The 27,976-nt window shown below is 45.6% G+C and overlaps 1 protein-coding gene across 2 annotated transcripts in view; it reads left to right on the top strand.

Moving 5' to 3' along the window:
* The first annotated feature begins 18,586 nt into the window (after positions 1-18,586).
* The window catches only part of MRPS6 (mitochondrial ribosomal protein S6), a 48,933-nt gene continuing 39,543 nt past the window's right edge, over positions 18,587-27,976 (top strand). The window contains exons 1-2 of one of the 2 annotated variants that reach the window (XM_080918999.1): positions 18,587-18,605; positions 18,926-19,032. In XM_080918999.1, coding sequence (XP_080775125.1) covers positions 18,988-19,032 — 45 coding nt within the window. In that variant the 5' untranslated portion in view covers positions 18,587-18,605; positions 18,926-18,987. Of the gene's footprint in view, positions 18,727-18,925; positions 19,033-27,976 lie in introns of both variants that reach the window. The other variant, XM_080918998.1, reaches the window with a different exon arrangement.

Below are 27,976 nucleotides of genomic sequence, written 5' to 3'. Positions count from 1 at the left end.
AGAGGAAGGGGGCATAAGAGGGACTGGATGGAGCAGAGGGAAAGGGAGGAACATTTTGTAATTGTATTTTAATTAAAAATAAAATAAATTAATAATAAGCCATTTTCTTACATTCTCACAAATGATACTTCAGTAACAATTGAGTTTACACCTACCATACCATCAATCAATATCTGCGTGTTGACCTTTTTTTTTTTTACTTGAGTGTTTATTTATCTTCATCTAAGCACATGTCTGTTTTGTCTTTAATCCTAGAGAAGACAGTTTGGGGAGGGAGCCATAAAACAACAAAAGAAAGTGGAGTGGGTTAAAATTGATTGCCTGGAAACTGGTAGAGACCTCAGAATATTACTTAAACTTTAACCCTGGCCGAGCATGTCAGCAGGGCACCTTCTAGAAGTATTTATAGAAGATGTGACATTGACCTAACGCGGTCAGAGAAAGAAGAATCTTTGAAAGCCTTCCGTGTCAAGCACGGGGATGGGGCAGGGGTCCGGAAGCAAACACACACTTGCAAACAGTGTCACCGCCCTGTGTAGTAAATACAGTTCCAAAGTAAACGCAGGTGGCTGTGCCGCAGAGGAAGAGCGGGGGAATTCAAAGAGCCGCAGGAAGGGTGTTAGGAGCTGGTGTCAAGGCGGTGAAGCTGAGAACAAACAGCACCCATAGAAAGAACACAGACTATACACAAAACAGAGGAGGCAACCGGGCAACGGAGCGCGCACAGGGGACACGTATGACTGAGTGGGTAGCCATGGAGGAGCTGTTGCCACATGACCTCAAGTATCATTGACTAGTTCCCGTATCTGCCCTAGTCTCACTGTAAACATTTGCTGCACGCGTGAATGCCCGTGTGGATTTGGAACGTGATTCTGTAGCAACCCTTCAGCTAGGGCAGCAGTTCTCAACCTGTGGGTCGCGACCCCCCTTGAGAGCCAACCTTTTCACAGGTGTCACCTAAGGCCATCGGAAAACATTGATATTTACGTTAGGGTTCATAACCGTAGCAAAAGTCCAGTTGTAAAGTAGCAATTAAAAATCTTACGGCTGGGGTCACCACAGCAGGAGGAACTGTGCTAAAGGGTCGCAGCATTAGGAAGGCTGAGAACCACGGCTCTAGAGTTATAAACAGTTAGGCGATGTGATCATAACGGGGCTTCTGAAGGAAGCCACAGAGCAGGAGAGGGAAGCCCAGGTCAGCATGTGAGCGGAGGGCAGACTGTAGGAGCGCCTGTGTGGGCCCCCGGAGCGAGGTGGCTGAGTAAGGGAAGGGAGAGCTACTTGGTGCCTCATCTGAGAGGCTCAAGGCCAGTTTTGCACGCGTCTAGAATGAGGACTGGGTGCTGCGTGGTGTCAGTCATGGGCTGGAAGAAGTGTGCGCAGGGAAGACACGATGCTCCCGGGACTGCTCAGTCCGGGCTGCATTAGAAACATTCAGATAGGAATATCTAATAGGCAGTCCCAGTGTGCTGGACCGCAGTGTGGCTCGGGAGAAGAAAGGCTCTGGATCTGGGTAGCCTGACTGTTGAGACAGAACAATACTGGGAAGGAGACTCCATACAGGTGCTGGGGTAGCCCTGGGGGACAAGTGGGAGGAATGGATCACAGTGCCCAAAGTCGCCTGGCTAGCAATCAGTTGTCCTGGAACTATGGTTATGGTCCAAGGGGGCCACTCTCAGATGCAAAAGGTCCTTCATTTCACCTTGTGGGGTGAAAGAGTGACCCATGAGGTAGGCTGTTGGAAAGATGAGACTCAGACTAGAACAAGGTAGGAGGACCACAGGCATACCGGATGCCAGCATGGAGTGGGCTCAGAACTGCCTTCTTAGCCGGTGCCCGATGCGTCGCAGGGTGAATGGCCTCCAGGAGCAGGACGGGCACGCGTGCCTTTGAGTAACTTTCCACGTTACCTCCCTGCTTCCCTGCATGTTATGCCTCTGGGGTCCTGGCCTTCACCTGCCCTTGCCCGAAGTTCTCCACCCTGCTGGAACCTTCTGTAAGGCACCAAAAAAGCCATCGGTGTGGGGTGGTGTCACTCAGCAGGGCCCCTCTCTGCAGGAGGGCGAGCCCACGTGCAGACTCGTGAGTCACTCTTGGCACAGGCACACTCAGTGCAGGCATTTCCAGTCGTTTCTGTTTCCTCTTCCTATATCTCTGACCTTTCACCTAGCCCCAGAGAAACTGTACCGAGAAAGCTAGGATCCTTGCTGGTCAGGCTTCAGCCTCACCTACTCCTGAGGTCTGTTCTGCACCGGTGGTGCCCCTTTTTGGAAGACAGGTTTCACCACAGGCTGGAAGACATTCACTAGCTATGAAAGGGAAGAGACAGAAGTGTGATCTTAAACATTCGTGTGTAAGGGGAGAGCTAAGTATTTTTTCACAGTGGCTAAAAAATAGCCATGAAGGTTAATTAAGAACATAAACACTGGGGCTGGAGAGACTGTTCAGAAGTAAGAGTGCTGGTTTCTCTTCTAGGTTGGCACTCCGTCCCCAGCACCTCCCCAGCACCCATGTAGGGTAGCTCTCGGCCTCTTGTCTTTCTAGTTCAGGGTCTCTGAGGGGAACCATGCAGATGTCTTACACACACACACACACACACACACACACACACACACAGAGATGCACAAAAGTAAATCCTTATAAATCTTTATAAATTTTATATAAAATATTACTCTATTTATATAAACATAAATCTTTATAAAAAAGAACACAGTCATCCCTATAACTAGATAACAAAGGAAAGCATGGACTTGGAAAAATGTCCAGTGGGATCACAATGATATAAATAAGTGAAGAAAAAAAGGGGAGGGGAGTGGGGGGAGGGTTTAATATTTGACATGTAAATACAGAGAATATCCAATAAAATTGAAAAAAAAAGTGTACCCATCATTAAGTCTTGAAGAAAGGTCTAGAATGCCAATATTGGCTGTGCTCAGGTGGAAGCATATTTTATTTTATATTTTCCTTTTGTTAATTTTCTGTTAATGTGGTTATATTAGCCTTACAACTGAAGAATGCATATAATAAAATAGAAATGAGTTCAAATGTCAAAGCCTAGTTCAACTGGCCAGGTCTTTTATGGGATTTCCAAACTCAAGGCCAGCCCTGGTCAGCCCACAGCCTACCCCCCATCCCTTTAAATCAGGGCTTATCAGTCTATCTGAAGGCTTAGGGCAGGGCCACTTCAGGAACCAGGCCCCCTCCCTGGGGTGGGGCAGGCAGGCCCGTGCTTGGGATCTTAGCTCTTAAAATCCAAGGAAACAATTAAGTCAGGACTTTATAGCTTTTTACTCAACAGGGAGGCTCCCAGACAGCGCTGAAGGCCTGTTTCCCACACAGTGCTCCTGAGCCCAGGGCAGGGATTTTGAGGGTGTGAGCATCTGTTTCCTGAGGTCATTTCGGGATCTGCAGGCCGCAAGGAAACCATGCAACAGGGACCGGAGCTAAGTTAGAGTCAGAGAGGCCAGATGAGCCAGTTTAGGAGATTAAGTAAAACAGATAATCCTGGTTTTTACAACTTGGTCTATCTTGTCTGTGTACTGAGAATACAAGGCCTCTCAAGGGCCAGTGCCCCCTCCCCACTTCTCCTTGCAGAGGTAGGTGGACAGTTTATAGTTGCTGGAATGCATGGGGGAAGAAATGCCTTCGCCTCAGGAATAATGTCAGAACGAACTTCAGGGACTCAAAACCCTGGCTTCAGACACATGGGAGTGACGTTTCCTACATCTCTGGATGGTTTTCGAACAAAGTCCTGGAATACCCCAAAACCCAACCCCCATCCTTTATTTTATTTTATTATTTTCTCATCTAGCTCTTCACAGAGGAGGAGACGGTAAATGAAAGCGCCCAACTATACCTGAGCATAGGTCCTTATTGTCCTGACTACTCCTTTCAGGAAAGGACCAGACATTGTCACTGGAGTTAACTTTTAAGGTCAAGCTCTGGCCAGCAGAAGGGTAACTGAACTCTCAGTCCGAGTGGCCAGAACAGAGCCCTTACACCTCCTTTGCTGATTTCATTCCCACTCCACTCCCTAGAGTGCTGCTAAGACTCCAGAGAAGTCTGTTTTCTCTAGCTGTGGAAAGAGCTAGAGTTGTTCTGTGACTTCCAAATGCACAAACACACATGTACAGATGTGCAAGCACACGCAAGTATACTCAGACACCCTCCCCCACCCCTAAAAACACACACACACACACACACACACACACACACACACACGTCAAACAGGGGGTGATGGTCTGGATTAATTCTTTTTAAACACAGGCCTCCACAGGGTTCCTTTGTGATACTAGCAACAAGTGTCCCTAAATGCATATAACTGGCAGGTTTTCTTGATTTGTGCCAAGCCTGTGCCCCGGGTGTGTTACACACGAAGAAGCACAGAAGGATCGAAGGACAAGAAGCAACATTACCTACTTAGCCAAGATCACAGAATCACTGGATCCAGCCTGCCTTGCTTTCAGTCTCCAAGATCAACTGGATGAGACATGGGCTCCTCAGGGAGCATCTTTCTTTCCCGGGAACCAAATACTTGCACTTCACCAACCACTGTGTTCTTCCTCCTGTGGAGGAAGCCACAGCTCGGGTCTTTGAGACGACTACGGAAACACCTATCATATTTGCTCACTTCTCATTGGCTCACACTCAGTTACATCATCACAGGTAGCTGCAAAGGAGTCTGGGAAATACAATCTGTGGTTGCGAGGTTATAAGTCAAATCAAAACTTAGTAGAAGAAAAAGGGCACTCGACTTGGCAGCGCATAGACTAAAACTGAGATGCTACAGAAAAGGTTCACATGGCCCCTGCCCAAGGATCACACCCAAATTTGTGAAGCATTCCATATTTTTTAAAGTTTACAAACAAACAAAAGAACCCACAGTAGGAAGCTGTGGTCATCTGCTTACCGTGGAGCTTACAAGAATGTCCTTTGCTGGATTTCTTAATTCTACTGATTTCAGGTTTGCTGCATCATGTTTACAAAGACTGGCTCTAGTGAACCCAAAATGTTTTAGAAAATTAATCACTATAAAATTGTATATTTAGGGGGTATTTACTGTATCAAACTTTAGTTGTCCTTAATATTAATTAAAGAATAAATAAAAGAGGTGAATCTTATTTTTTGTGCAGAAATCATCAGATATCAATACGGTGCAGTTGGCACCGATGGTGCTTGCCTGCAATTTTGTCACTTAGAAAGCTGAAGCAGGGGGACTGTCGGTTTGAGCTAGCCTGGGAAACAACAAATTTCAATCAGCCTTGAGCACATGAAAAAAAAAAGATATGAGTTAAATGTGAAGGCTTAGAAGAGTTTAGGTTTTTGAGTACTTTGACTTTAACAATTGGAATACTTAATAGAACAAGTAAATGTAAACAGTTTCTGCATCAACAAAGCCTTCTTCAGATATTACAGTTCCCCTGGTGATGTGTGTAGGGCCCATGTTCATTTGCTCTGCATTGCTATGGCAGGACCACCTGAGGCTGGGTAGCTCGTAAAAAACAGATTTAATGTTTCACTCTGTTGAAGATTTGGAAGTCCCAGATAAAGGAGCCAGGCAGGTCTCTTGTCTGGGAGGGTTTAGTCTCTGCTTCAGAGATATTATTTTGAAAACTGTGTCCTTGGGAGGGGAAGATGTGGCATCCTTAGAGGCTGAAGGTTAAAGGGTCTAGCAAAACACACTCTCAATGTGAAGCCATTTAAAAAGAGCAGTGGGGGCTGGAACCGTAGCTCTGAATGCTTACCTATCGTGCAGGAGGACCCACATTCAACCCAGCAATGTATAAACACATGTGCTGGTGTCTGAACCTTCAGCACTTGACAGGATGTTAAGTTCAAGTTCATTGTTTGTTCAAAGCCAGCATAGGCTACATGAGACCTTGTCTTTCAAACAACAAATAATAACAAAAGCCAAAAGAAAAGAAACCACCTGCCACCTGTCTTATAAGGACACCTAATGACTTACTTGCATCTTTAAAACTCCTTCTAAATTTTGTACAGGGTGTATTCAAACCACAGTAGAGCTTATAGTTTGGTTTCTGTTGTGAACAGAGAAGCCTAATCAATATTTCATGAGTCGCCATCATCCTTGTCATCTTCCTCCTCCTCTTATTCTTCTTGTTCTTCTTGTCTTCTTCTCCTTTTCTTCGTCTTCTTCACAGTCTACTTCTTCGTTTTCTTCTTTGTCTTCTCCTCCTTTGTCTTTTTCTCTTCTTCATTGTCTTCTTTTCCTTCATCTTCTCATTCATTTTTGTCTCCTTCATCTTCTTCTTCTCTTTCTTGTCCTTCCTTCCTTCTTTGTTTTGAGACAGGGTCTGGTATAACCCAGGCCTGTTTTAAATTTACTGTTGTAACTGAAGGTGGACTTGATTTGTTCAACCTCCTGTCCCCTACCCTCTGGTGCTGAGCCTTCAGGTACAAGCCACCACCACATGAGGCTCTGTTTCTTGGTTTTGAGACAATCTGCTCTTACACCTGTTCCATGGACCAGGTTTTCCTCAAAGTCATGATCCTCCTGCCATAGCCTCTTGAATTCTGTGATTTGAGTCGCCATTCTTGACTCTACCTCATGTATTTGTCTCAGCAGTTAAGGTCCGTGACGTTTTCCTCCATGGCTTTACCATTCTTTGATCAGGTTAACTTTTGTTACTCACACTTACCAACCCTCTCTTCTATCCCACGACACTCGGCTCTTTCCTAATAGTTCCCATTGATAGCTTTAAAGTCTGAATTCTACACCTGAGGGACAATATTGCATGTATGTTTCTTAAAGTTATGACAGCTCCCAACACTAGTGTGTATGGCACCGTCCTGCAAGCAGACTGTCTTGCCTGTGCTGCAGGCTGCTTCTCCTTAACTGTAATTTCCACATAAACTGTTTTAGACTCCATAGGGAGTCATGTAAAGTGTGGTTTATTCTCCTGAAGCAAATGTTTTCTTTGAGGCTTACTTCCTTCATCTGCTAACCTAGACCCAGTCCTGGAAGCTTCTAGCCTTTGTACAATCCAGTCTAGGCCTAGAATGTTTTCAGCCTCTGAGTCTTGCTACTGAATAAATTCAGTCTCCTAGTTCTTTCTCTGCTCTGCCTGCTTGATTCAAAACTCAGTTGTTCTGACTCAAACTCCTCTCCAAGCTGACTGATTCAATTTGCCACCTACCCCTTGACTCTTACTGAATTGCTCTGCTTGACCTTGAACTAACTCTGGCAATTTGTTCTAATCTTCTAGATCCTTTTCTGGATCATTCTGTATAGATTGTCCTGAAGATGTTTGTATTTGAATGTTAATTCCACTTCCCCAAGAAGGGCTGCCTGGTCCAGAGACTCCAACTGAACCTTCCCATTTTTATTAGTAAAATAAAGAAAAGCCAGTGACTGGGTGGGGCAAGGAGGTGGAGAGAAGAAAGGTCTAAGAGGTCAGAGGATGAGAGAGGTCAGAGGTCAGAGAGGCAGAGGAAGTGAGATGACAGAAGGGGAAGATCGTGGCAATGTGGAGCTTCCCAAGGACCAGCTAGACCCAGGTGATATTTATTGGTATTAAAAAGCTATGAACATTAAGGATTTTTTAGGTCTAGCATCTTATATGAAGGGCAGTTTGTATCTTTGTCTATTTGATGTAATCTTGTGCAGAAGGTTTATGGATTGAGAGTTGAATATATAAACCTGTATGAAAAGCTATCGGGCTGTAGAGTTGTGTTTGTGTGGGATTTTGGGGTACAGAAATACCCTGGGACAAAGGCAGAGAACAGGCAGTAGTAAACTGCCAAGGGAAGGGAGTTGCTTGGACAATTTGAGCCATGGTGATGGGTCAGACCGGGCTCCAAAGGAGTGTGTGACTCCAAACTAAAATCGGTCCTGAGGAGTGAGACCTCAGGGCATTAAAGAAATAACCCAATTTATTTTTTAATATTTACTGCAACAGTTCTGTCTTTACCTGTCTCTACCTTGTTCTGTCTTCAACCTATCTCTGTAAAAGTCTCCTGGCAAAACTCCCTCCTCTCCTCTCTGCACTGCCCTTCAAGAAGCTTCCCTTTCTTCTCTCTTCTCCCGAGAGTTAGTCATATCCTACTCTGTTAAATCTTTCTCTGATTCGTCACTTTGTCTGCCAGTCAATTAGATATCACTTTCAAACATGGCTGCCTTCTTCATCAAATGAACTTTTCCTTCATTGTTTGAGTTTAAAGGTGTGTACTAAAGACAGGTCTGTATTCCATCCAGAGGGATTAAAGGTGTGTGCTAAGACTGAGCCACACCACACTAGAAAAAGGGTTTTGTTTTGGTTTTTCCAGTAAACAACATAATCTCAAGGTTAACGGTGTGATCAAACATTCTGCAACACTAGCCCAGGCTAGGTGAATCAGCGGAGTGGGAAGGCGTGCCTCAGCTGCTGTCTGGGCAGTTAGAGGGATTATATAAAGTGTAGACGGAGGAGTTAAGGATGACTTCATTGTGCACGATCAAAGGCATAGAAAATGAGGTCTTAGAATTGAGCAGATGGAAGAGAAACAGAAAACAGAGAACATCTTTCTAGTCAGTTCCAAAGTCTGGGTCATCCGCACATTGCCTTAAATCTCCAGCAACCTGTGTCATCCTTCCTTTCTAAACCAGTTACAGCCAGTTCCTATTATTTGTACTCCAAATAAATCTATCTAATGTGCATGGAAATTCATTGAACCCATTGTTTGAAGCAAATGTGTGTGTTATGTTTTCAATTAGAAGAAAATTTCAGTACAGAATTGATTTCTGAGCCATGAGCCCTGGTAAGTCTGCAAAATCAAATCAAATAGAAGTGTAGGTCTTTTAGTATTTATACTCTGATAATCCCTTATAGATGCCCAAGACTGACTGAGTATAAGGACGGCACAGCCAGTTAGTGACTGTGACTGGGGAGCATTTTGCTACACCTGTAGTAACGTGGAGGAAGCAATTGGAAGCCCCACCACATGGCCTGTGGCAGATACTGTTAGTTTCCCATCCTTTTCCAACTGAAGTTATATCTTCCATTTCCTCTTGAAGTCTTAGATCAATAGAGGCAGTAATAAGTAATGTGTTGGGTCCCCTGGGGCTGGAGCTCCATGTGCTTGTGGACCATCAGCTGTAACAACCTTCATCAGGAGTAACAACCTTCATCAGGAGTAACAACCTTCATCAGGAGTAACACCCTTCATCAGGAGTAACAACCTTCATCAGGAGTAACAACCTTCATCAGTTGTAACAAACAACCTTCATCAGGAGTAACACCCTTCATCAGGAGTAACAACCTTCATCAGGAGTAACAACCTTCATCAGGAGTAACAACCTTCATCAGGAGTAACAACCTTCATCAGTTGTAACAAACAACCTTCATCAGGAGTAACACCCTTCATCAGGAGTAACAACCTTTATCAGGAGTAACAACCTTCATCAGTTGTAACAAACAACCTTCATCAGGAGTAACAACCTTCATCAGTTGTAACAAACAACCTTCATCAGAAGTAACAACCTTCATCAGGAGTAACAACCTTCATCAGGAGTAACAACCTTCATCAGGAGTAACAACCTTCATCAGGAGTAACAACCTTCATCAGGAGTAACAACCTTCATTAGGTGTAACAACCTTCATCAGGAGTAACAACCTTCATCAGGAGTAACAACCTTCATTAGGTGTAACAACCTTCATTAGGTGTAACAACCTTCATGAGAACAGTCCCACATACATCAGACACCAGTCTCATGGTGTTCATATGGTCAATGACAATAGGAAGGAGACAGTTAATTAGAAGAGGGGCAAAGCTCTAAAGTCTTACATCCTGCCCCTTGTGACATACTTCCCTCAGCAAGGCTGTATGTTATAAAGGCTTCACAGTCTCCCCCAAACAGCTCCACCAGTGGGCACCAAGTGTTTAAATACCTCTCATTCAAACACCAGTCAGCAACTGAGAGCAATAGCCTGAGGAATCTGTAGCTTTAGTCTAAGTGGAGCAGTGGAATGGGAGGGACAGCAGCAGTGAGGGACGTGGCCAGCATTTTCTCACTATTATCTGGTGTATCCAAGAAGGGATGCTAGGGTGGAGGAGGAAGCACAGGTAATGGCAGCTTACAGATGAGGGGCCCCAGACTGTCTCAGCCAGGGGTTACTCTTACTGTAATGAAACACAATAATCAACAGCAAGTTGGAGAGGGAAGGGTATATTTCACTCACAGTTTCATATAACAGTTCATTGCCAAAAGCAGGGCAGGAACCTAGAGGCAGGAATTGATGCAGAAGCCAGGGAGAGATGCTGCTTACTGGCTTGCTCCCCACAGCTTGCTCAGCCTGTTTTCTTATAGAACCTAGGACCTCCAGCCCAGGGATGGTGGCCTGGACTGGGCTGAAATGGGCTGGGCCTTCCCACACCAATCACTGATTAAGAAAACGTCCTATCGTCTTGCCTATAGCCCAAACACATGAAGGCATTTTTAAAATTAAGCCCCCCGTCTCTCTCTGTCTCTCAAGTGACAATCTCTCAGAATCTTACTGGGCTTTATTAGGGGGTAGTGGTCAGAATACAGAATGGGAGTTAGGAAAATCCTACACACTGCAGACGAAATTGCTGAGCAGTGCCTGCTGCTTCTGAAGACGTTTGTAATGAGCTGGAGAAGCTGAAGTTTTACATACCATGAAGGTACATTCCATTTGCAGGCCCAGGTGCTAGTAAACACTTACACATGCACATCTAGATATGAGCCTAAAATGTTCCTATTAGGGTTGTTGGTAATAATTCTCTTCCCAATAGCCAGCCTGTTCTCATCAATGGTGGAATTCGTGCACAGTGGTTTGGTTGTGCAATGCTGTGTCAGGAGAAAAAAATGAGCTGGGTTCAATGGATGAAACTCATCAATCTAATGTTGGGGAGGAGAACAAGACACAACACTGGAAGCAAGTGTGTGTGGGGGGGAGACATGCTGTTGCTTAGCAACATGTATACAAATGATAATGCTAGGAAGAAAAGCAAGAAAGGGGTCGGGGAGAGGTGGTATTTTACAGAGGTGTGGAAAGGGTGATTAGCTAAAGCTTCTTTTAATTACACATGCTTTGTGCATTTTCTGCTTATATGGCATAGTTCATAATAAAAAGGAAAAAAATAGAAATAGGCCTGATGAAGGGAAGGATGTATACTCCAGATGGAAGGCAAAGTCAGCAAGAAACAGTCATGTAGAATGCCAACAGGGTGGACCGGTGAAATGGTGTGGCAAGGAGTATCCAGAGGAATGGGGCCCATGCCCCTGTGGAGAAATCTGGACTTTATCCTGAGGGCAGTGGGAAGCCATAGATAGGCTATGGGAAAACAGCATCAGACTTGCATGTTTAGAAGAAGCCTTTGTCCACATCTCGGGAGATGTGCCGCATTGTCCCAGGTGAGTGATAGTGAAATGTGGAGTCTTCAGAGTGTGGCTTCTGTGGCGATCTTTCCTCAGAGGCCTGCCTGCGTCCTGGAAGTAACACTGCCCCCAAAGCCTTTGGATCAATGGCCTTGCTCAGTTCCTTTAGTGCCATGGTTGTATCTTGGGGACTTGTCCCCGTTTAATCTTGGGATCATTAATGACAGAGGCAGATTCTCCTCTCTAACATCAGCCAGGCTAACGTTTGACTGAAGAGAAAGTGCCATCCCTGTTCCCAGACACCATCTCATTTAGATTCTGGATATTTTGAAGCAAAGGAGAAAAAAAACGCACACCACAATAGGATAAGAAATGACTTGAGGGTCTTGAAGCAGCCGACAAATGCTGAAAGTTAACCTCATGCAGGACCTAATATTCTAATGGTACCGCGTGTGGTGTTCAGCTTATGGTTAAAATGACTTGTTCCACGTGCAATAATATCAGAGGAACATCTGGTCAGTGCAAAGCTTTCTCAGTGCTGTGGGCTGCTTTATTCAAGTCGGGAACGACATTCCCTAGATAGATCTCCATCCGGTCTTGGGCTCTCCGTTCCAGCTGAGTTATAGTGAGAGGCACCATCTGAAAGCTTCCGATGAGCTTGTCATTTTAATTGTACCCAAGGGTTGTTTTGTTTTGTATTTTTTTCCTGGTAGTCTAGAGAGCTGCTGCTATTGCTGCTAATGATTTATTCTTTAAAATACGAACAACCTAAACACACTCCTCCCCAAACATTATGAATTGAAATAGTGTAGATTAACAATACATCCTCAACTTCAAAACAAGAAAATCTCCCTTATATCTGCTTTCAAAGGGCTTGGCTTGCGGTATCTTCTCCATTGCAAAGGAGTATTTGATCATTTACCCTCCATGTTCTCTGTTGGAATTTTGCCTCTGCACACATTAGAAACAATGTTTATTTTTATTATTTTGAAGTGGGCACACACATACATATAAGTGCGGTTTCCTGCAGAAGCCAGAAGAGGGCATGGTACCCCCTGCTGCTGGAGGGAAAAGAGGTGGGAGCTGTTCCTCCTCACTGCTGGGAACTGAACTCAGGACCCCTAGAAAAACAGGAAGTGTTATCAACCACTGAGCCATCTTTCCAACCAACCCACCCCCTCCTTTTTCTTTTCAACAAATCCGTTGTCTTGTTCCATAATAATAGGGAAGTCCAAAAAAGTTCAGATTCAGGACAGATCTGTTTATTCAGACAGTCTTTACCCCAGCCAGTGTGCACTGAAGAGCTATTGGGCCTAACCTGATGCCTGTAAGATTGATTCCTATGACTAATCCTGTGTTCAGCTCAGCCTGAACATAATGTTCCCCTGTTCACGCTAGAGCCACTTCCAGACAGCACCTGCAAGCAGAGGCGGGATGGCCCCCACAGACAGGTGATTCTGGTACATTGACCTCGCTGGGAAGTATTGGCAGGTGGTCATGACACCATCTGTCAACATGCTAAAGGGAGAAGGATCTTCGTGTGGCCGACTCAGGGTGGCCTGCTGTGTGACCATCCTCGAAAGCTTAGACTAGTGTAGTAAAGGAGGCCACTGTGGCATATCGGAAGGCTGGATTCTTGCTGTAAAGATTCATGAGGGGAAAACCAACGGACTGAATTGTGTAATAAGCCCTATGAATTAAAAGAGAGACGAGGACATCTCCAAGACAGGTGTAGCCTGAGCCAAACAAAACTGGCTGAGAATGAGCTGAGCCCCAAACATCCGATGTCTCTCCCTGTGTGCTACAGATCGGTTGTCCTAACATGTCTTCTTCAACCCTCAACAGCCCGGGAGCACCCACTTTGCCTGCTACAACAGCCCACTGCAGTTCTCTGCATTCGGAATGTACGCACATCACCTTTCTATCCTTTCCTGCCCCATCTTCCCTCTTCGCCTGCAGGCTTAGAGCTCCTTGTGCAGAGCAGACTTGGTCCAGGTGACCCGTTGCTCCTCTTCAGTCTCACACTTCCCTGGCTCCCTGGAAGGGAGGGGTCCTCCTAGAGCTTTGCTTAGTGCCCCCTGGAGCCCCTGGGCAGATGGTACTTGCTCCTCTCAGGCTTCCTACAGCTTCTGACTTGTCTTCCTTTCGCTAAGTCTGAAAAACACCCCCCAGAGTGTTCTTTTGGATTTGGCTTCATTGGAGAGAAAACTGCTTTATCCCTCTAACATTATTGACATTGAACATCAAGGACTCTTGTGGGCCTACAACAAGCTGTTGGGGGACACTTTACAACACTGTTACCGGAGAAAAACTAACGTAGCAAGTGGAGACAGCAGAAGTGTTTTGCCTTTTAAACCATAGTTTAAAAAAAAAAAAAGTATTAAGTATCTCTTCACTAGAAAGTGATGTTGTAAGAACGTTTCTTAAAGAACATCCCATTACTTTTCTAAGGAGAAAAGATTTATTTTAATCACTTTAAAAGGTCTCTTTCTGTCTCTTTGTCTCTCTGTCTCTGTCTCTATCTCTCTGTCTCTATCTCTCTCTGTCTCTCTCTCTCTCTGTCTCTCTCTTTCTTTCTCTCTCTCATTCATGAAGGCCAGAGGTGTTAGATTCCCCCAGAGTGAGCCACAGCCTGACACATATATATATGCTGGGAACTGAACTTGGGTTCTCTGCAAATGCTCTTGACTGTTGAGCCACCTCTCCAACCCCAGCTTTACCTTTTGTAATAGGAGAAGGTGAGGTTAGGGAAATTAGACTTTGAAGACCTTAGCATTTTCTTTGTTTGTTGTAGTAGAGTTAATAGTTTAAGGTCCTTTTCCCTCAAAATGTGCTTTGTCAAACATTTTAAAGTAAATTGGAATTTGGCAGATGAAAAGGGAGAAGATGTTTAACGAGCTCGACAAATACCTACCCTAAAAACACATGTTCCATACAGCATTTCATTCTGCGATCAGGGCCACTGAGAGTGTGTGCACAGTCATCCAGACAGGTAACGACTGGTCCATGTTTACTGAGAAGAAGCATGGCTGAAAGGGGAGGGGAAGGAAGAGTGCATGAAGGTTGCATGCAGTGGTTTAGGAATGACCAGAGGGGTCACAGGTAAAATAGCAAAGGAAGTATGAAATACCATGGCCTAAATTAGTCCATTGACTGACAAACACAAATACACATTGAGTCGCAGACAGGGTAGGCACACAGGATAGGCACACTAGGCAGGCACAAAGGGCAGGTATACAGGGCAGGCACACAGGGCAGGCACACAGGGCAGGCACACAGAGTAGGTACACAGGGCAGGTATACAGGATAGGCACACAGGGCAGGCACACAGGGTAGGTATACAGGGCAGGCACACAGGGTAGGCACACAGGATAGGCACACTAGGCAGGCACACAGGGCAGGTATACAGGGCAGGCACACAGGGCAGGCACACAGAGTAGGTACACAGGGCAGGCACACAGGGTAGGTATACAGGGCAGGCACACAGGGCAGGTATACAGGGCAGGCACACTAGGCAGGCACACAGGGCAGGTATACAGGGCAGGCACACAGGGCAGGCACACCAGGCAGGCACACAGGGTAGGTACACAGGGCAGGTATACAGGGCAGGCACACAGGGCAGGTATACAGGATAGGCACACTAGGCAGGCACACAGGGCAGGTATACAGGGCAGGCACACAGGGCAGGCACACAGGGTAGGTATACAGGGCAGGCACACAGGGCAGGTATACAGGGCAGGCACACTAGGCAGGCACACTAGGCAGGCACACAGGGCAGGTATACAGGATAGGCACACTAGGCAGGCACACAGGGCAGGTATACAGGGCAGGCACACAGGGCAGGCACACAGGGCAGGTATACAGGGCAGGCACACAGGGCAGGCACACCGGGCAGGCATAGCAGTGCTTCAAGTGTTGGCTGTGAGAACAGAGGGCTGTGGAGCAATCCTAGTTCCCAGTGAGGTAAGATTTAGGAAAGTGCATACAGTGTGCTGTTAATGGAAGCTCCTTTTACCAAAGGGGAAGATGACAGGTGTGGAGTGCTGTGGTAACAGATTAGAACATGGGTTAGTTCTAGTATGTGATCATTTATCCGTTAACGGAACATTTTCTATTTCTCTGCTTTTTTTTCACTTTTTATTATGTACAATTTCCCCCCACCCCCTCTCTCTTTCTCTCTCTCTCTCATTCTTTGTGTGTATGTGCAAGGCAGGAGATCTCCTGAAGCTGGAGTTATAAGTTGTATAGGTACTGGGCTTGTGAACACACAGCACGATTTGTTCACAAAGCAGAATGATTTGTGTATGTCTTACCTCTTCCCAGTAACATTCAGAGCTTGCTGTTTAGAATACAGGAGGGTCCGTCACACTTTAGATTAATCCATTGACAACCAGCTGGTAAGCAGAATTTTTTTTTTTTTTGTTTCCCTTTGAGTTGTGCCAGCCCAGGGCTTTCTGATTTGGGGTAATTTACCTTGTTTGCCCAACAGATCCTTTATCTATGGACAGGATACTCACTTGTTTTATACACTTCCCATGATCCCCTGCAGTGCCACAGCAGACTGAGATTCTGGCAATGGAAAAGCAACTAAAAGTTCCTCCCAGCCAAATTCCAACATGCTTGAATTACAGGAACTCAGGATATGGCCCCCTCACGCCTTTAATCCTTGTTACCAGGATGCTGGCTGCCTCTGCTGGAGAACAGCCACATTCAAGGACAGGGAGGTGAAAGGGATCAGAAGGGATCATCAAGATGGCAGCCAGGATCCTGGGAAACTACTCCTGGACAGGAGATGAGGAGACCCTGTAGTGATAGCCTCGGCAGACACAGACAAAGGGGCAGAGTCAGTTTGGATGCTGTTGGAGAAATGTGGTTGAAAAGAATTGCTGGCCGAGAGGGCAGCGAGGCTAAGGAGAGTAAAAACAGACCTGGCTTGTGTGAGGGGAGGAGGAGGAAGCCTTCAGGGAGAAGCTTAGTATAGTTGCTGGAGGGCAGAATGCAGTCACCTGGAATACTGTCGGTCAGGCGATAGCTGGGTTAGGCGTGCAAGTCCGGGATCCTGTCTGATCTGGGGCAAGTAACGCGAGCTCTGTTAAGTCTACATTCTTCCCGTGTAATGGTAGTAGCGATGATTCCCATCTTTACGGTCAGAGATGAATATTAATATGTGCAGAGCACTTGCAATGTTTCCTGGCTCACAACAAATGTGAAAAAATGTTAGGTCTGATGATGATGATGATGACAACGACTCAGCTATCATGAGAATTATAGTAGAAAACTCAAGGTCAAATCTCTCACAGTAATGGAAAATGAGACGGCAAGGTGAAGAACCGACCAGAGAGCATCCTGGATTTCAACTTCTGCCTTTATCCTCTCTTCCTATTATCTTTGGAAGACTTTACTTGAAAATTAGCCAAAAATCTCCGGCCAATAAAATCTTAGGTATCTACTGTATTAGACTTTTTTTTTTTTCAAGATCCTAAATCCCAAGAGATATATTTTTTAAGATCAATAAATTAAATTTACTATACTATAGAATTTACAATCCTATAGAAATGGCTTATGATTCCACATGCGTACCAAGCATAGTATATGCAGTTTAAAATTTATTTTGATAAATTTCGATTTGCGGTTTTAGTTGAAAGATGCTAAATTTGCATCGGCATTAATTAAATTAACAATTTTTTTTTCCAGAGCCACTTATTTAAAACTCTGAAAGGGGAGGGGACTTAGGATAGCTAATTTCTTAAGAAATGCAATGAGTCTGTGGGTGGCCAACAGCTTGGGAGGGTTGTGGGGTTGCTGTCTGCCCCAAGGCATTGTTCAGACAGGCTGATTTTCTCACCCCATTTGTTTAGGGAACCAGGACTTCACCCTTCCCTGGGTTTTAGGGAAACCTGTGGTGCTTCCAAAAGGAGGCAGTCCAGGTTGGTCAGCTCAGGGTGTTGCTTGCTGTTTGGCTTGGCTCAGCCATGTGATGCTCTCTTATCTTCACATTCCTAAACTGGGCCAAGGAATTGATGACAGGCAGGCCAGTTGATGTGGGATGTCAGAGTCTGGAATTCACTTCTCAAAATCCAGAAATTCTTCCTTCTGTTTTTCTGTGTTTGTTTTTTTGTAGCATGCTGCTTAAAAACAAAACCAACCAACCAGCCACCCCCCCCCCCCCAATAAAAACCAAACAACCAAACCAAAACAAAACAAAAACCCAATCAACCAGGTTTGTGACTGATGCTAAGTAGGTGGTTTTGTAGTTTGTTTTGAAGGGCACAGGTATAGATTGTATTCAAAACCATATTCTTTGGTGGACATTGGTCTGCGGAGGAGGTGACAAAGATGGTCCCTATTTGTGCTCTACTAAGATATCTAATGCCAACATCTTGGCCTGTAAGATGGGGGATAGGATGAGGTTCATAGGTGTAGGCAACGAACCTACTCTTCAGACATTCTGGACACAAATTTTCTTTCTACGTGTTTGTGTATGACCTTGGACTAATTAAATTATCCTTGCACATTTCTGTTTGCTAATACCTAAAATAGGGCGAGTAGTACGATTTACTTCACAGAGCTAATGTGAGAACAAACAGCCTTAGTGTCGCGCCTGATGCAGTGAGCCCTCAATAAATTACCATGTTATTAGAGCACTTTAAAGTTACATTTCACTTAAAGACCCTTTTAGCTGGGGCAAGGTGGGTGCTGAAAGACATCGATTGCAGCAGGATTAGCGCCTTCCAGAGCTATGAAAACAGCACCTACTCTAGGGGCAGAAGGAGGGGAGGGGGAGTCCTGAGTTTGCTGGGTGTGTGCTTATACGGGTGGATGTGTGCGTGTACGGGAATGTGAGCGTGCATGTGTGCGCGTGCTCGCTCCCGTGCGCGCAGGGGAGTGCTGGACCTGGAACTCTCTCCGACGCCCCCTTTTACTCCTGTGCTCCAGGGAACCCTTAGGTTCCTTTACCTGAAAATCAAGGGTAATATTTAAAGAATAATTGTCGAGAGTCGAAGCATTAACCTGCTTCTGGGTCAGGCTAGGCACACACAGCAAATGCCCCACATTGCCCTTCGGTTCCAGGCTTGTTTCTTTGCGGCTTGGTGCAGCAGTGACTCCTTAGCACCCCGCCTTCCTCCCTGGAGTCGCCGGCGAGGGGCGCACACAAGCCAGACCGCACCGCCTCGCACCGCACCGCGGCGCACGCGCACACCTAGCTCCCGGGAAGGCGGGGAGGGAGGGGAGGCCTGGAAAGTTCCACAGGGTTCCAGAGCCCAAGGTTGGTAGGCGCGGAGGCGGCGGGGAGCGGGTGCGTGCCGAGAGAGGATACGGCCTCCCACGGGCAGCTCGAGACCGTGTCCACGCGCCGCAGGCTCGAGAACACAGAAACGGCCCGGGAGGTCAGGCGGGCACCCGCGGAGGCCAAGTGCAGGCGCCCTCCCGGCGAGGGGCGGGGCGGGGCCGGGTGGGCGGGGCGCTCGGTGGGCGGGGCGAGCTGTCTGCGCAGCTGCTGGAGCCTTTAAACCCGGCCTCGCGGGGTTGCACCGCGCTTTTGCTGCCCGGGAGCTGACCGTCTGCCTCGTCTCTCGTCTTCCTCAGCGTCCCGCGTCCCCGCCCTCGAGACCCCGGCTCTCCTGGACTCGGTGCGGCCATCCCGGGCGATGCCCCGCTACGAGTTGGCTTTGATTCTGAAAGCCATGCGGCGGGTAAGTGACCTTCCCTCAGACCGAGTTCCGGTGCGGGCGCTCCCCGCCATCTCTAGGCCTCCCAGTCCCGCGTGCCTTGTCTGCTGGACACCGGGCTCCCTCGCGCGGTCCTCGGGAGGTCGCGGGCGCAAAGGGAGCGCGCGTGGGTTAGGCGCTCGGCGCAGCCGCGTGCGAGCGGGAGGCGGGGGGGGTGTGTGCCCGCGCGTGTGCGCGGTCGCGGGAGGGGGTGTGCCAAGCACTCAGCGGGCCAGGGGGCGGGGCGGGCCTCGGACCCTGGCTCCCCGGAGTCCCAAGGAAGGACTGCGGGAGGACACACGCGCGAGAACCCAGGCCGGCCCCGCTCTGCGCCCACGCGTCGAGAAGCTGCTCGTCGTCCCCGCCAGCCGCTCGTCCCGATCGCCTGCCCTCAGCGTCGGCGATCTGTACAGCCTTCCTCCAAAGCCCGCCAGGGCCGGCTGTGTACCCCACGCACTTGGAACCGCTGTCACACACACACACACACACACACACACACACACACAAACACAAAATCTTTTGACCTTTCTTTTTCTGACTCCAGCGAAAGTCCTGCTCCGGGTACCCTTAGCCCAGTTTTATTCATCCAAGTTGTGGCCTTGCTTGTGCTTTCCGAAGACGTGTCTTCCCCCAGCTTTTGATTGATCTTGAGGTAGGGACTTCCAGGTTTGGAAGGATGATAAACCACCAGCAGCCGGGTCACGGACTGGGGTCGGCGGTGGAGGCGGCTGTCCTCGACCTCTGTTCTGGGTCAGGCCCTTCTCAGTCGTCGCTGAATCGGTAATGTAGTGTGCTTTGATGCACCCTCCTTCCTGAGCAGGTACAATTGAAAACAAAAGCAATCGGTGTGCCTTTAATGAACCTTGGAAGCAGCTTTCTTTTAGCCCTGGGCATGTATGTAGGCTTCCGGTCAATCTCAAGCAGTAGCTTAAACAACTGGCAACCACACAGCAGGAGGAGATTGTTAGGTGTGCCTTGTACACGGTTGGTTTGGAAAGGATGCCACAGCCACCTGATGGTCCAGAGGACTGGTCAGCATGCCTTTGTGTCCCCAAGCCTACTGACTCCCTGCCTCCGGGAGACTGTTGTGTTATCTCACCTCTTGGTAAAGTGCTTTACCTTCCTTTCTCTTTGGATTTTTAGCATTAAAAGAATGGGAGCAACAGAGGGGTCAGGGTTGCAAAAGTATTAAATAGGGACTGTTTATGATTAAGGGGAAATTGCTTAAGCCTCCCTTTATACTTTCTAGGTGATGTTAGAAACTGAAAACAATGTGACCACAAAGTTTCCCATTTCACCTTGTCTTAGGTCCTCTGTACTCTGAATGAGAGACTCCTGCTTAGCTTGGCTGCCAGTATATTGGCTAAATGTCTTTTACCATAAAATGGATATATGTTCACTCTGATTCAAAAGTCTGAGTGTAGCCTGCTCAAAATCTTTGCTTGAGGGTAGGATCAGAGCACCCTTAGAGAGTAGGGAAGAGGGAAAAGGGGCACCAGCACATAGAGTGGAAGTTGTGTTGAGATCCTTAACACAAAGAAACTAGATAAAATAACAAACCTCATTTTTTAAGTTCTGACTTTGAGAAGGTTGTAAACAAAATGTGCTGAGTCTAGACCATTTTGTTTGCTTTCAGCTATAGAAAACTGAATTCTAACAAGGTGTATACTTGGGGGTGTAAAGGGAAATGTACTTTGTCTTAATATAAAATGCCACAGTGGCTTGCACACATACAGCCAGCATTTGGGAAACCACAGTTTCAACCTGGGACAGTTAGCTTCCGTAGCAGGAAGGCGTTCTAGACTAGTTCTGAGATGCGTGTTGGATACCTGACAGTGCACCCTTTCGTGTGCTGGTATTCTCCCTCCTCCCCTTTGAGCTGTTTGTGTGAGAGCAAGCAAGCTTTGTAGGGAGCTGAGAGACTGTAGTCTGCTAGAGACTGCCTCCCAGTGTTGTACTCTTGTGTCTCCTATGCCTACCAAAAAGTCTTAGTTTGTTTTCCCTGTTGTGACTGTAGTTTACTGTTCCTTGATCTGGAGCTTGACTTACTACAGTTGAGCTTTTAGAGCGAATGTAAAGACGTGTTGACATTACCGTAGTGCCTTTGCAGCCGAGCCCTCAGGACAGAAGTTCTGAAAACTCCAGGCTGTCTCCTCACTCCGTAGGTGGAGCTGATTCTCCTGAGTCCTTGTTTTTGATGCATTTCTAGGTTTGTGTGTTTACAGGTACAGAACACAGTCCTCAAGATTGGTGCACTTGGATTTTAATGCGATTACAAAGTTGAAATTTTGTATTCTCTAACATTAAAAGCACGACTAACTTCTGAAACAAGGTAGAGTGACACAGCAGATGTGACGTTGGGCTTTGAGGGTGCTGACAAGCCATCGGAAAGGTAGTTGCTTAGGGCGCACAGCCTTAAGCTGCCAACACTGACTTGGAAGTGCTCCTACCAGGGCTTCTGATAGCTTCAGGAGAGAGAACAGGAAGGACTCAGCTGCAGATCCCAGCAGCCTCTTCTCCCAAGGATGGCCTGTGGGATGGTGAGTGTGGCCTGCTCTCTACCTCCGTTTGGGAGGAATTTTGAGGTTGATTCAAGGGCTGGGTGAGGCTGGGGGGAGAGCTATAGACCTCACTCTGCAGTTTTTACTTTCAGATAGGTGAAAGATAGTTGTGAATATAAATTGACAAAGCCACACCCAGCCCTAAAGGACCTCATAGGTTTTGCTTTTTGTTTTTTAATTCTTGAAACAGCTGTAGAAGAGGACATTTTTAGAAGAATCTATACAATAGGTAAATATTCTTTGGTTCAGGACACTTTGTTAGTTACCCTTTTGGTCCCTGTTAGGATGGATTTCTGACATACATGAGGAAATATGCTCTTCTTGAAATCATGTCATTATCAGGAACTGTTGTGTGTCAATGGTTTAAATGACTAGTCTCATCACTAAATGACCGGTGTGCAGTAAGATAGCACTTATGTGTCCTGTGTATAGGGATTTTAAATCTAGGAATTGCAGGGTGCGGCGGTCCATGTCTGTAGTCACAGCACTTCAGCAGTGGAGCCAGGGCGTCAAGAAGATAGTGTCATCCTTACCTGTACAGTGAGCTTGAGGCCTGCCTGGAATCCTTAAGAACCTGTTTCCAAAGAGTGGCAGAGGTGTTCCAGGAGGGAGTAGAGCTAGCTCATTAAACATTAAGCTTTGCCCTGTACTCTCCATTTTTAGTTTTAGTGAAAAGCAGATTACAGTTTTCAGTAGCTCACTAAAGTGGTTTTCATGGTGAGAGTTTATGGTGTACTGTGTGGTTAGCTACAGAAGACTGTTGATAACTGTAAGGTGGAGAAGGCAGTGACTTTCCTAAAACTTTGCAGCTGAAGAGTTTCCTATTCTTTCTTTCACCCCAGCCTTTTTGATAACACAACCTGACTCAGATTTTGTGATGTTCTAGAGTTGTGCCCAACTTAGGATATTCTGGAAGTAATACTAGAAATGGTACTTTCAGAACTCCCAGATGGGGCTGGCTTGGTAAGATTTGATAAGTAGGACGTGGTGAGATTTCTGTTGTTGGTTGGTCCAGAAGGTCAAGTGGAAGTGTCAGGTGGTCATACCAGTCATTTTCTTGTTCTTTTGGGCTGGACCATTACAGCTTAGCTTTAATGACCACTCTTTGGGCTGTGCTTGAAGCTACACACTTAAAAGAGCTTTGTGAACAATTTTGTACTTTTGATTTGGCATTAAAGTTCTCTTGGGTTACAGCTTACTGCAGCAGCAGGTGATAGAAGGAGTCCTGTGCCTGCCCCTGAGCTGCAGCTGAGGAACTAGGAATGGCGTGGGGTAAGGAGTCCTTCCTTCCTGTCAGATACGGTGTGTGCATCTGACACTAGCTGCTCTCATGCACACATGACTAGTGTCCACTGTAGAGGCAGAGGTGGTATGTATGTGGAGATCTCAGATCTTTTCAGTGTGAGCCGTGAGAAGCCCTGAGAGCTGACTGTAAAGTACTGAAGTCAAGCACTGCTCTCCACGCAGTGCTGTTGCTCCTCATACTTACTACACGGACTTTGGGATACAGAAGTCAGGCTGCACATGTAAGTGCAAGGAAGACTAGAGAGAAGGTATGTCTGGTTGTTCATATGTGTAAAAATCAGTGGCAGTTGATTTAATGGTAGAATTTTCTAGTTGACTTAGTCACTGGCTTTGTACTAGAATTTATAATATTCTCATGAGTTTATATATTCAAAAGGAAAGGGTATCCTTTTAAAAAAATAATATTTATTTAATGTTTATGAGTACACTGTAGCTGTCTTCAGACACACCAGAAGAGGGCATCAGATCTCATTACAGATGGTTGTGAGCCACCATGTGGTTGTTGGGAACTGAAGTCAGGACCTCTGGAAGAGCAGCCAGTGCTCTTAACCACTGAGCCTCCTCTCCAGCTCAGGGTGGGTATCTCCTTTAAGTATTTCATTTAAGAAGACCATTTTGTTAAACCATCAGATTTGTTGCAAAACATGTAATATCTTTGCTTAGGGAAATCAATAAGGAATTAATCAAGTAAATGCTGGATAGTTATAAATTTACATAAAAGGAAAACTGTTGGGCAATCAGTTGGTCCCTCTTACTCTGCCATTGCTATAAAGTAGAGCCTGCGTACTGGCTCGCCTGCCACTCACCTTTTCTCCACTGTGTTCTAGGGAACAGTTTTGCACTTAATAACTGAGGAAAATGAGCTCTGTGGAAATGAGGAAGTGAGGTTGTACTGAAGTATGACCCTGTTTCGTTTATCATCTAGTTCCTTCAGGATACACAGGTTCCAGGCTCAGCATTTCTCTTAGCCTTGTATGATGCTCCTTTCTGACCTTCCTGTTGTGATCCTTTTGTCTTGCAGTGTTTCACGGTTGACATGTAGGTGATGTGTAGTTTGTGAATCAAGCCCCAAACTGGCTTTTCCCCCTGCTTGTTGTAGGCTCTTAGGTATTACCTTGGCATTGCCAGCTCAGTGTGGGTCAAAACTTAATGGATTGTGGTTCCAGATTCACATTAGTGCTTCCGAACTACTGTTTTCTGTTGCCTCAGACTGACAACTTTGTGTTCCTGACGTCTGACTCATATATGCTTCCTGATGTAGATGAGCATTCTTAGATTCTTGCAGATTTTAGTGGTTTCTTCTGATGCTGAGAAGAACTGTTCACTGAAAATAGTTAGTACTCATAATTTGCTGGAGTACAGAGTTAGTTCTTGAAATATTTTAACAAATCTGAGATGAATTTTAATAAGGAAAAAGCTTTGGGTATTTGATAATTCATACTAGTTGATAATGTGAACACTTGCTGAATTGGGATATACTCAGAAGATAGTGAAATGTGGCATCATGGTGGCCTCTGGTATAATTCCAGACTATTCTTTTCTAACATCATTACTTAATTTCCTGTTGTTCTTCACTCTGCATGCTGAATAACAAAATTGTGGATCTCTGTGTCTGCCATTTCCTTCTATTTTCTTCATGCATGTATTACATTGCTCCTTTCATTGGACTCTCTCCCCTTCCACTTCCATGAGAACCTTCACGTTCATTTCAGTTTACTTTTTACCTTCATCAGGTATCACCGACCTGCACTGTTGGTAATGTAGACATGGGTATTCCCAATGTGTGTGTGCAGTATACTTGTCATCCCCAGGGCTTACTTTCTACTTTGTACTGAGAGCTAATTGGTTAGTGCGTCTTACCTGCTGTGTTAGATGCAGTTCTTTAGGGTCAGTGGTGTTTCGGGTTTATCTTTTCCTGTGCTCTGCATCATGGGTGTTCACCAGCCTTTGAGGATTATTACTATCTCTGTAGAGTGGTTTTTGATAGCATATAGCATGGTGACCCTCTGTGCCATATCAAGTCAGTGAGCTTTCCTGGGACTGTGTGTTGTATGCTGCCCAAAAGTTGCTCTGATTGCCAAGGTGATTTTTGTGGTAGAAAAATCTTTTCTAGTACTTTGCATATCGTATAAATGGACCAAAATAAAGGCAAACTTTATTCAGAAAACCAAGTTGGAGTCTTTGGAATGAGTTGGTCCAAGGTGAGTGGTTAAAACGGTGCCTATAGGATGAGAAGTGCTCAAGTGCCTGAGCAGGAGGGACAGCGGGCTCGGAGTCTACATGCTGTGTGGATGCTTTACCGAAGCTTTCCACTGTCAGGGACTGGCTGGCAATTGTAGACGTAGCATTTGCAGATATGGCACAGCTTGAACAGACGCATCATCTCCATTCTCCAAGTTAAGCTTTCCAGTAAGTACAGAGTCTATGTGTTACTCATTTAAGGTATGTAGGGATGAATTGTGACTGGGTATGAAGACGCCATCTTCAGTGTGTGCTTTGGATTCTGTTTTCTAAATGAGCAAATGAACACGCAATTCCAAATAAAGGGATTAGTTGCTATGGTAGAGTCAATAAGAACTGGCAGCAGGAGACCTGGAAGGTTCTTCAGAGGCTTGTTTTAGAACATGCACTTACTAGGATTTCTAAGCATTTAGACCCCTAGTTCCTCATTTCTGAACGAGGATGGTCCTTACTGGAAGGCCCTTGGAGGGGAAGTGTGTGCCTCCAGAATAGCTTCCAGATGCATTTCCTCACGTTCCATTGATCCTATACTGATGATACTCCACAAGGTAGACTTAGTATGCATATTGTATCAACATCCAGCACTGAAGCACGGTTCATGCTCAGCGTGAATTGGTGTGGTTGGCGCTGGTCCCTCCACAGGGGCTTGCCAGACTTTTTCTCGCTTGTTTCCTTGTAGAAATCAGGTTTTATAGGAAATCTGGTTTTCAGAGTGTTGGCATCATGGACCAAATGAGGCATGTCTAGATCAGCTAGAGCTCTCATTTTGACTTCTGAGTTATTAATTGGACTAAAGTGGCTGTTTCAAATCTCTATGGGCATTCATATAGACGAAGCCCACCTTGTTTATCTGTCATTGGTTTATAATGGACTAATTACCTCCTCAGTAAGCATGAAACATGTTCAGTTCCTAAAAAATAACAATAAAAAGCCAAACCAAAAGCCCCTGGCATTTCCCAGTTTCAGATTGTTGGAATATGTGAGGATTTAGGCTAAGGCGTACCTGGAGAGGCTGGAGAGGCGCGGCTAAGGAAGTGCAGTCTGATGGGGGAGCTGTGAGGAACAGCGTCTGCAGTTACGTTGTAATTGTTGGGTTATTTTAAGCATGGTTAGCTTTACTTTTTGTTTCTCCTTTGTCTTTTTACCTCCTTGTCCAGGTAGAGCTTTCACTGTGTTAACCAGACTGGCTTAGTACTCAGTACATAACCCAGGCTGGCCTCTAATTCATGTCAATTCTCCTGCTGCAGCCTCCTGAGTCCTGGCTTGAAGGGGTAAGGCACCCTGCTCCACAGGCCTGCTTGATTTGCACCCATTTTGTTAATTTCTTAGGGGTTAGAAATAGTGCTTCTGGGCAGTGATGGAAAATGACATTTTTGGCCAGGGTATACTTAGGAAGATGGTAATCATTAACCAGTGATCCTCAGAATATAGCATTAGGAAAAACAGTGAGCTTTCTTAGTCAAGACTGGAGACTGTAAGTTTTTATTTGTGACTAGGCTCTGCGTTTCTGTAGAGACCATGTTAGTACCTCAACTAACTTTTTCTTTTTGTCTTTCTCCTTTCTTCACTCCTACTCCAGATACCTGACATCAAATTGCAAATTTGAAACCTCAGATCCAGGTTTTTGTGAACATACCTTTCGGCCCATGTTTGGCTCTACTTTGCCCTAATCATTTCTCCTGTGATTACAGTGTTCCTGTTGAGGGAATCTTTACTCAGTTTTTGAATACACAAGAGATTGGTGCTTAGGTAAGAACTTGAAGAAAATTGGAAGTGAAAGCATAAATGTAACCAAGTATCTCCTGGAGGTCTCAGGCCTCAGACCCTAGCATTTAGCCGCCTTTCTCCCATAATCAACAGAAGTCTGTTTTGGCTATGTTTACACTTCACTTTGGGAAAATGTCCTCCTTGACGTCTGTTCTGGCCATTAAATTCTTTAATTTTATCAGGTGCAGCAGCGGAAGCCAGGTTGCTGTGTGTGTAGCCCAGAGTGTAGTGCTGTGGATGCTCAGTGTGGTCCTTGTTTCTGTTAGAAAAGTACAGACCTGGCTAACGCATTACAGATATAAAGCATCTAGTGGGTACTGGTTTTGGTTCAGTTTTAAGGTGAGTTTCTGTTGGTGAGTTAAAAAATTTGAGCATAGGCTGTTTGTCTGGTGTTTCCTAGCATAAACACACTTTTGCTCCCGTTTGCCTTTTAAATTGCTTGACCTTTTTAAGTCAATGGTCTAGTTTAGGTTGTTTGGATTGTTACTTTGGTTGATGCACTGCTTGCCTGCTGATTTGTTAGCTGTCTTGAGAGCGCACCTGTATGGAGTAAGTCATCAAGGTTCTGACAGGGACAGCCCAAGCCTGAGGACTTGGAGCACTGTGGTCTCACAAGAATGCCACTTTCATGTGTGGGCCAAGTAAGTTTTTATTTTATTTTAATTTAATTTTTGTTTTTTTTTTTTTTTTTTGTTTGTTTGTTTTCAGATTCAGTCTATATAAAAAAAGAGTGAAGAAACTTGAGAATTTCTCCTAATACCATTTTTGTTGTTGTTGAATATTTTACCTGATTAGGATGAAATCACTGGAAGTTACTACTAAAGTTTCCAAGATCTCGTCTTCTGATACCCAAAGGAAAGCGGTTCTGAAACCTGCTCTGGAGTTTTAGACCTTTTCTTGTCTTCCCTGAAATAGAAGAGGAAAACCTTCTGCGTTCATCATTTGCAGCAGCATACTTGTTTTCTGCTGATTTATTCAGGATACTGTTAAGTTATTCTGTTTCTGGTCTTAGTTTTGCTTCTTGAAAAAAATTCTCTTAGGGAAGTTAAGACACA

The sequence above is a fragment of the Micromys minutus genome, assembly GCF_963924665.1.
Source record: "Micromys minutus genome assembly, chromosome: 7".
NCBI lineage: Eukaryota > Metazoa > Chordata > Mammalia > Rodentia > Muridae > Micromys > Micromys minutus.
Note: the sequence above shows the minus strand (reverse complement) of the source record. Positions and strands in the feature narration are given on the sequence as shown.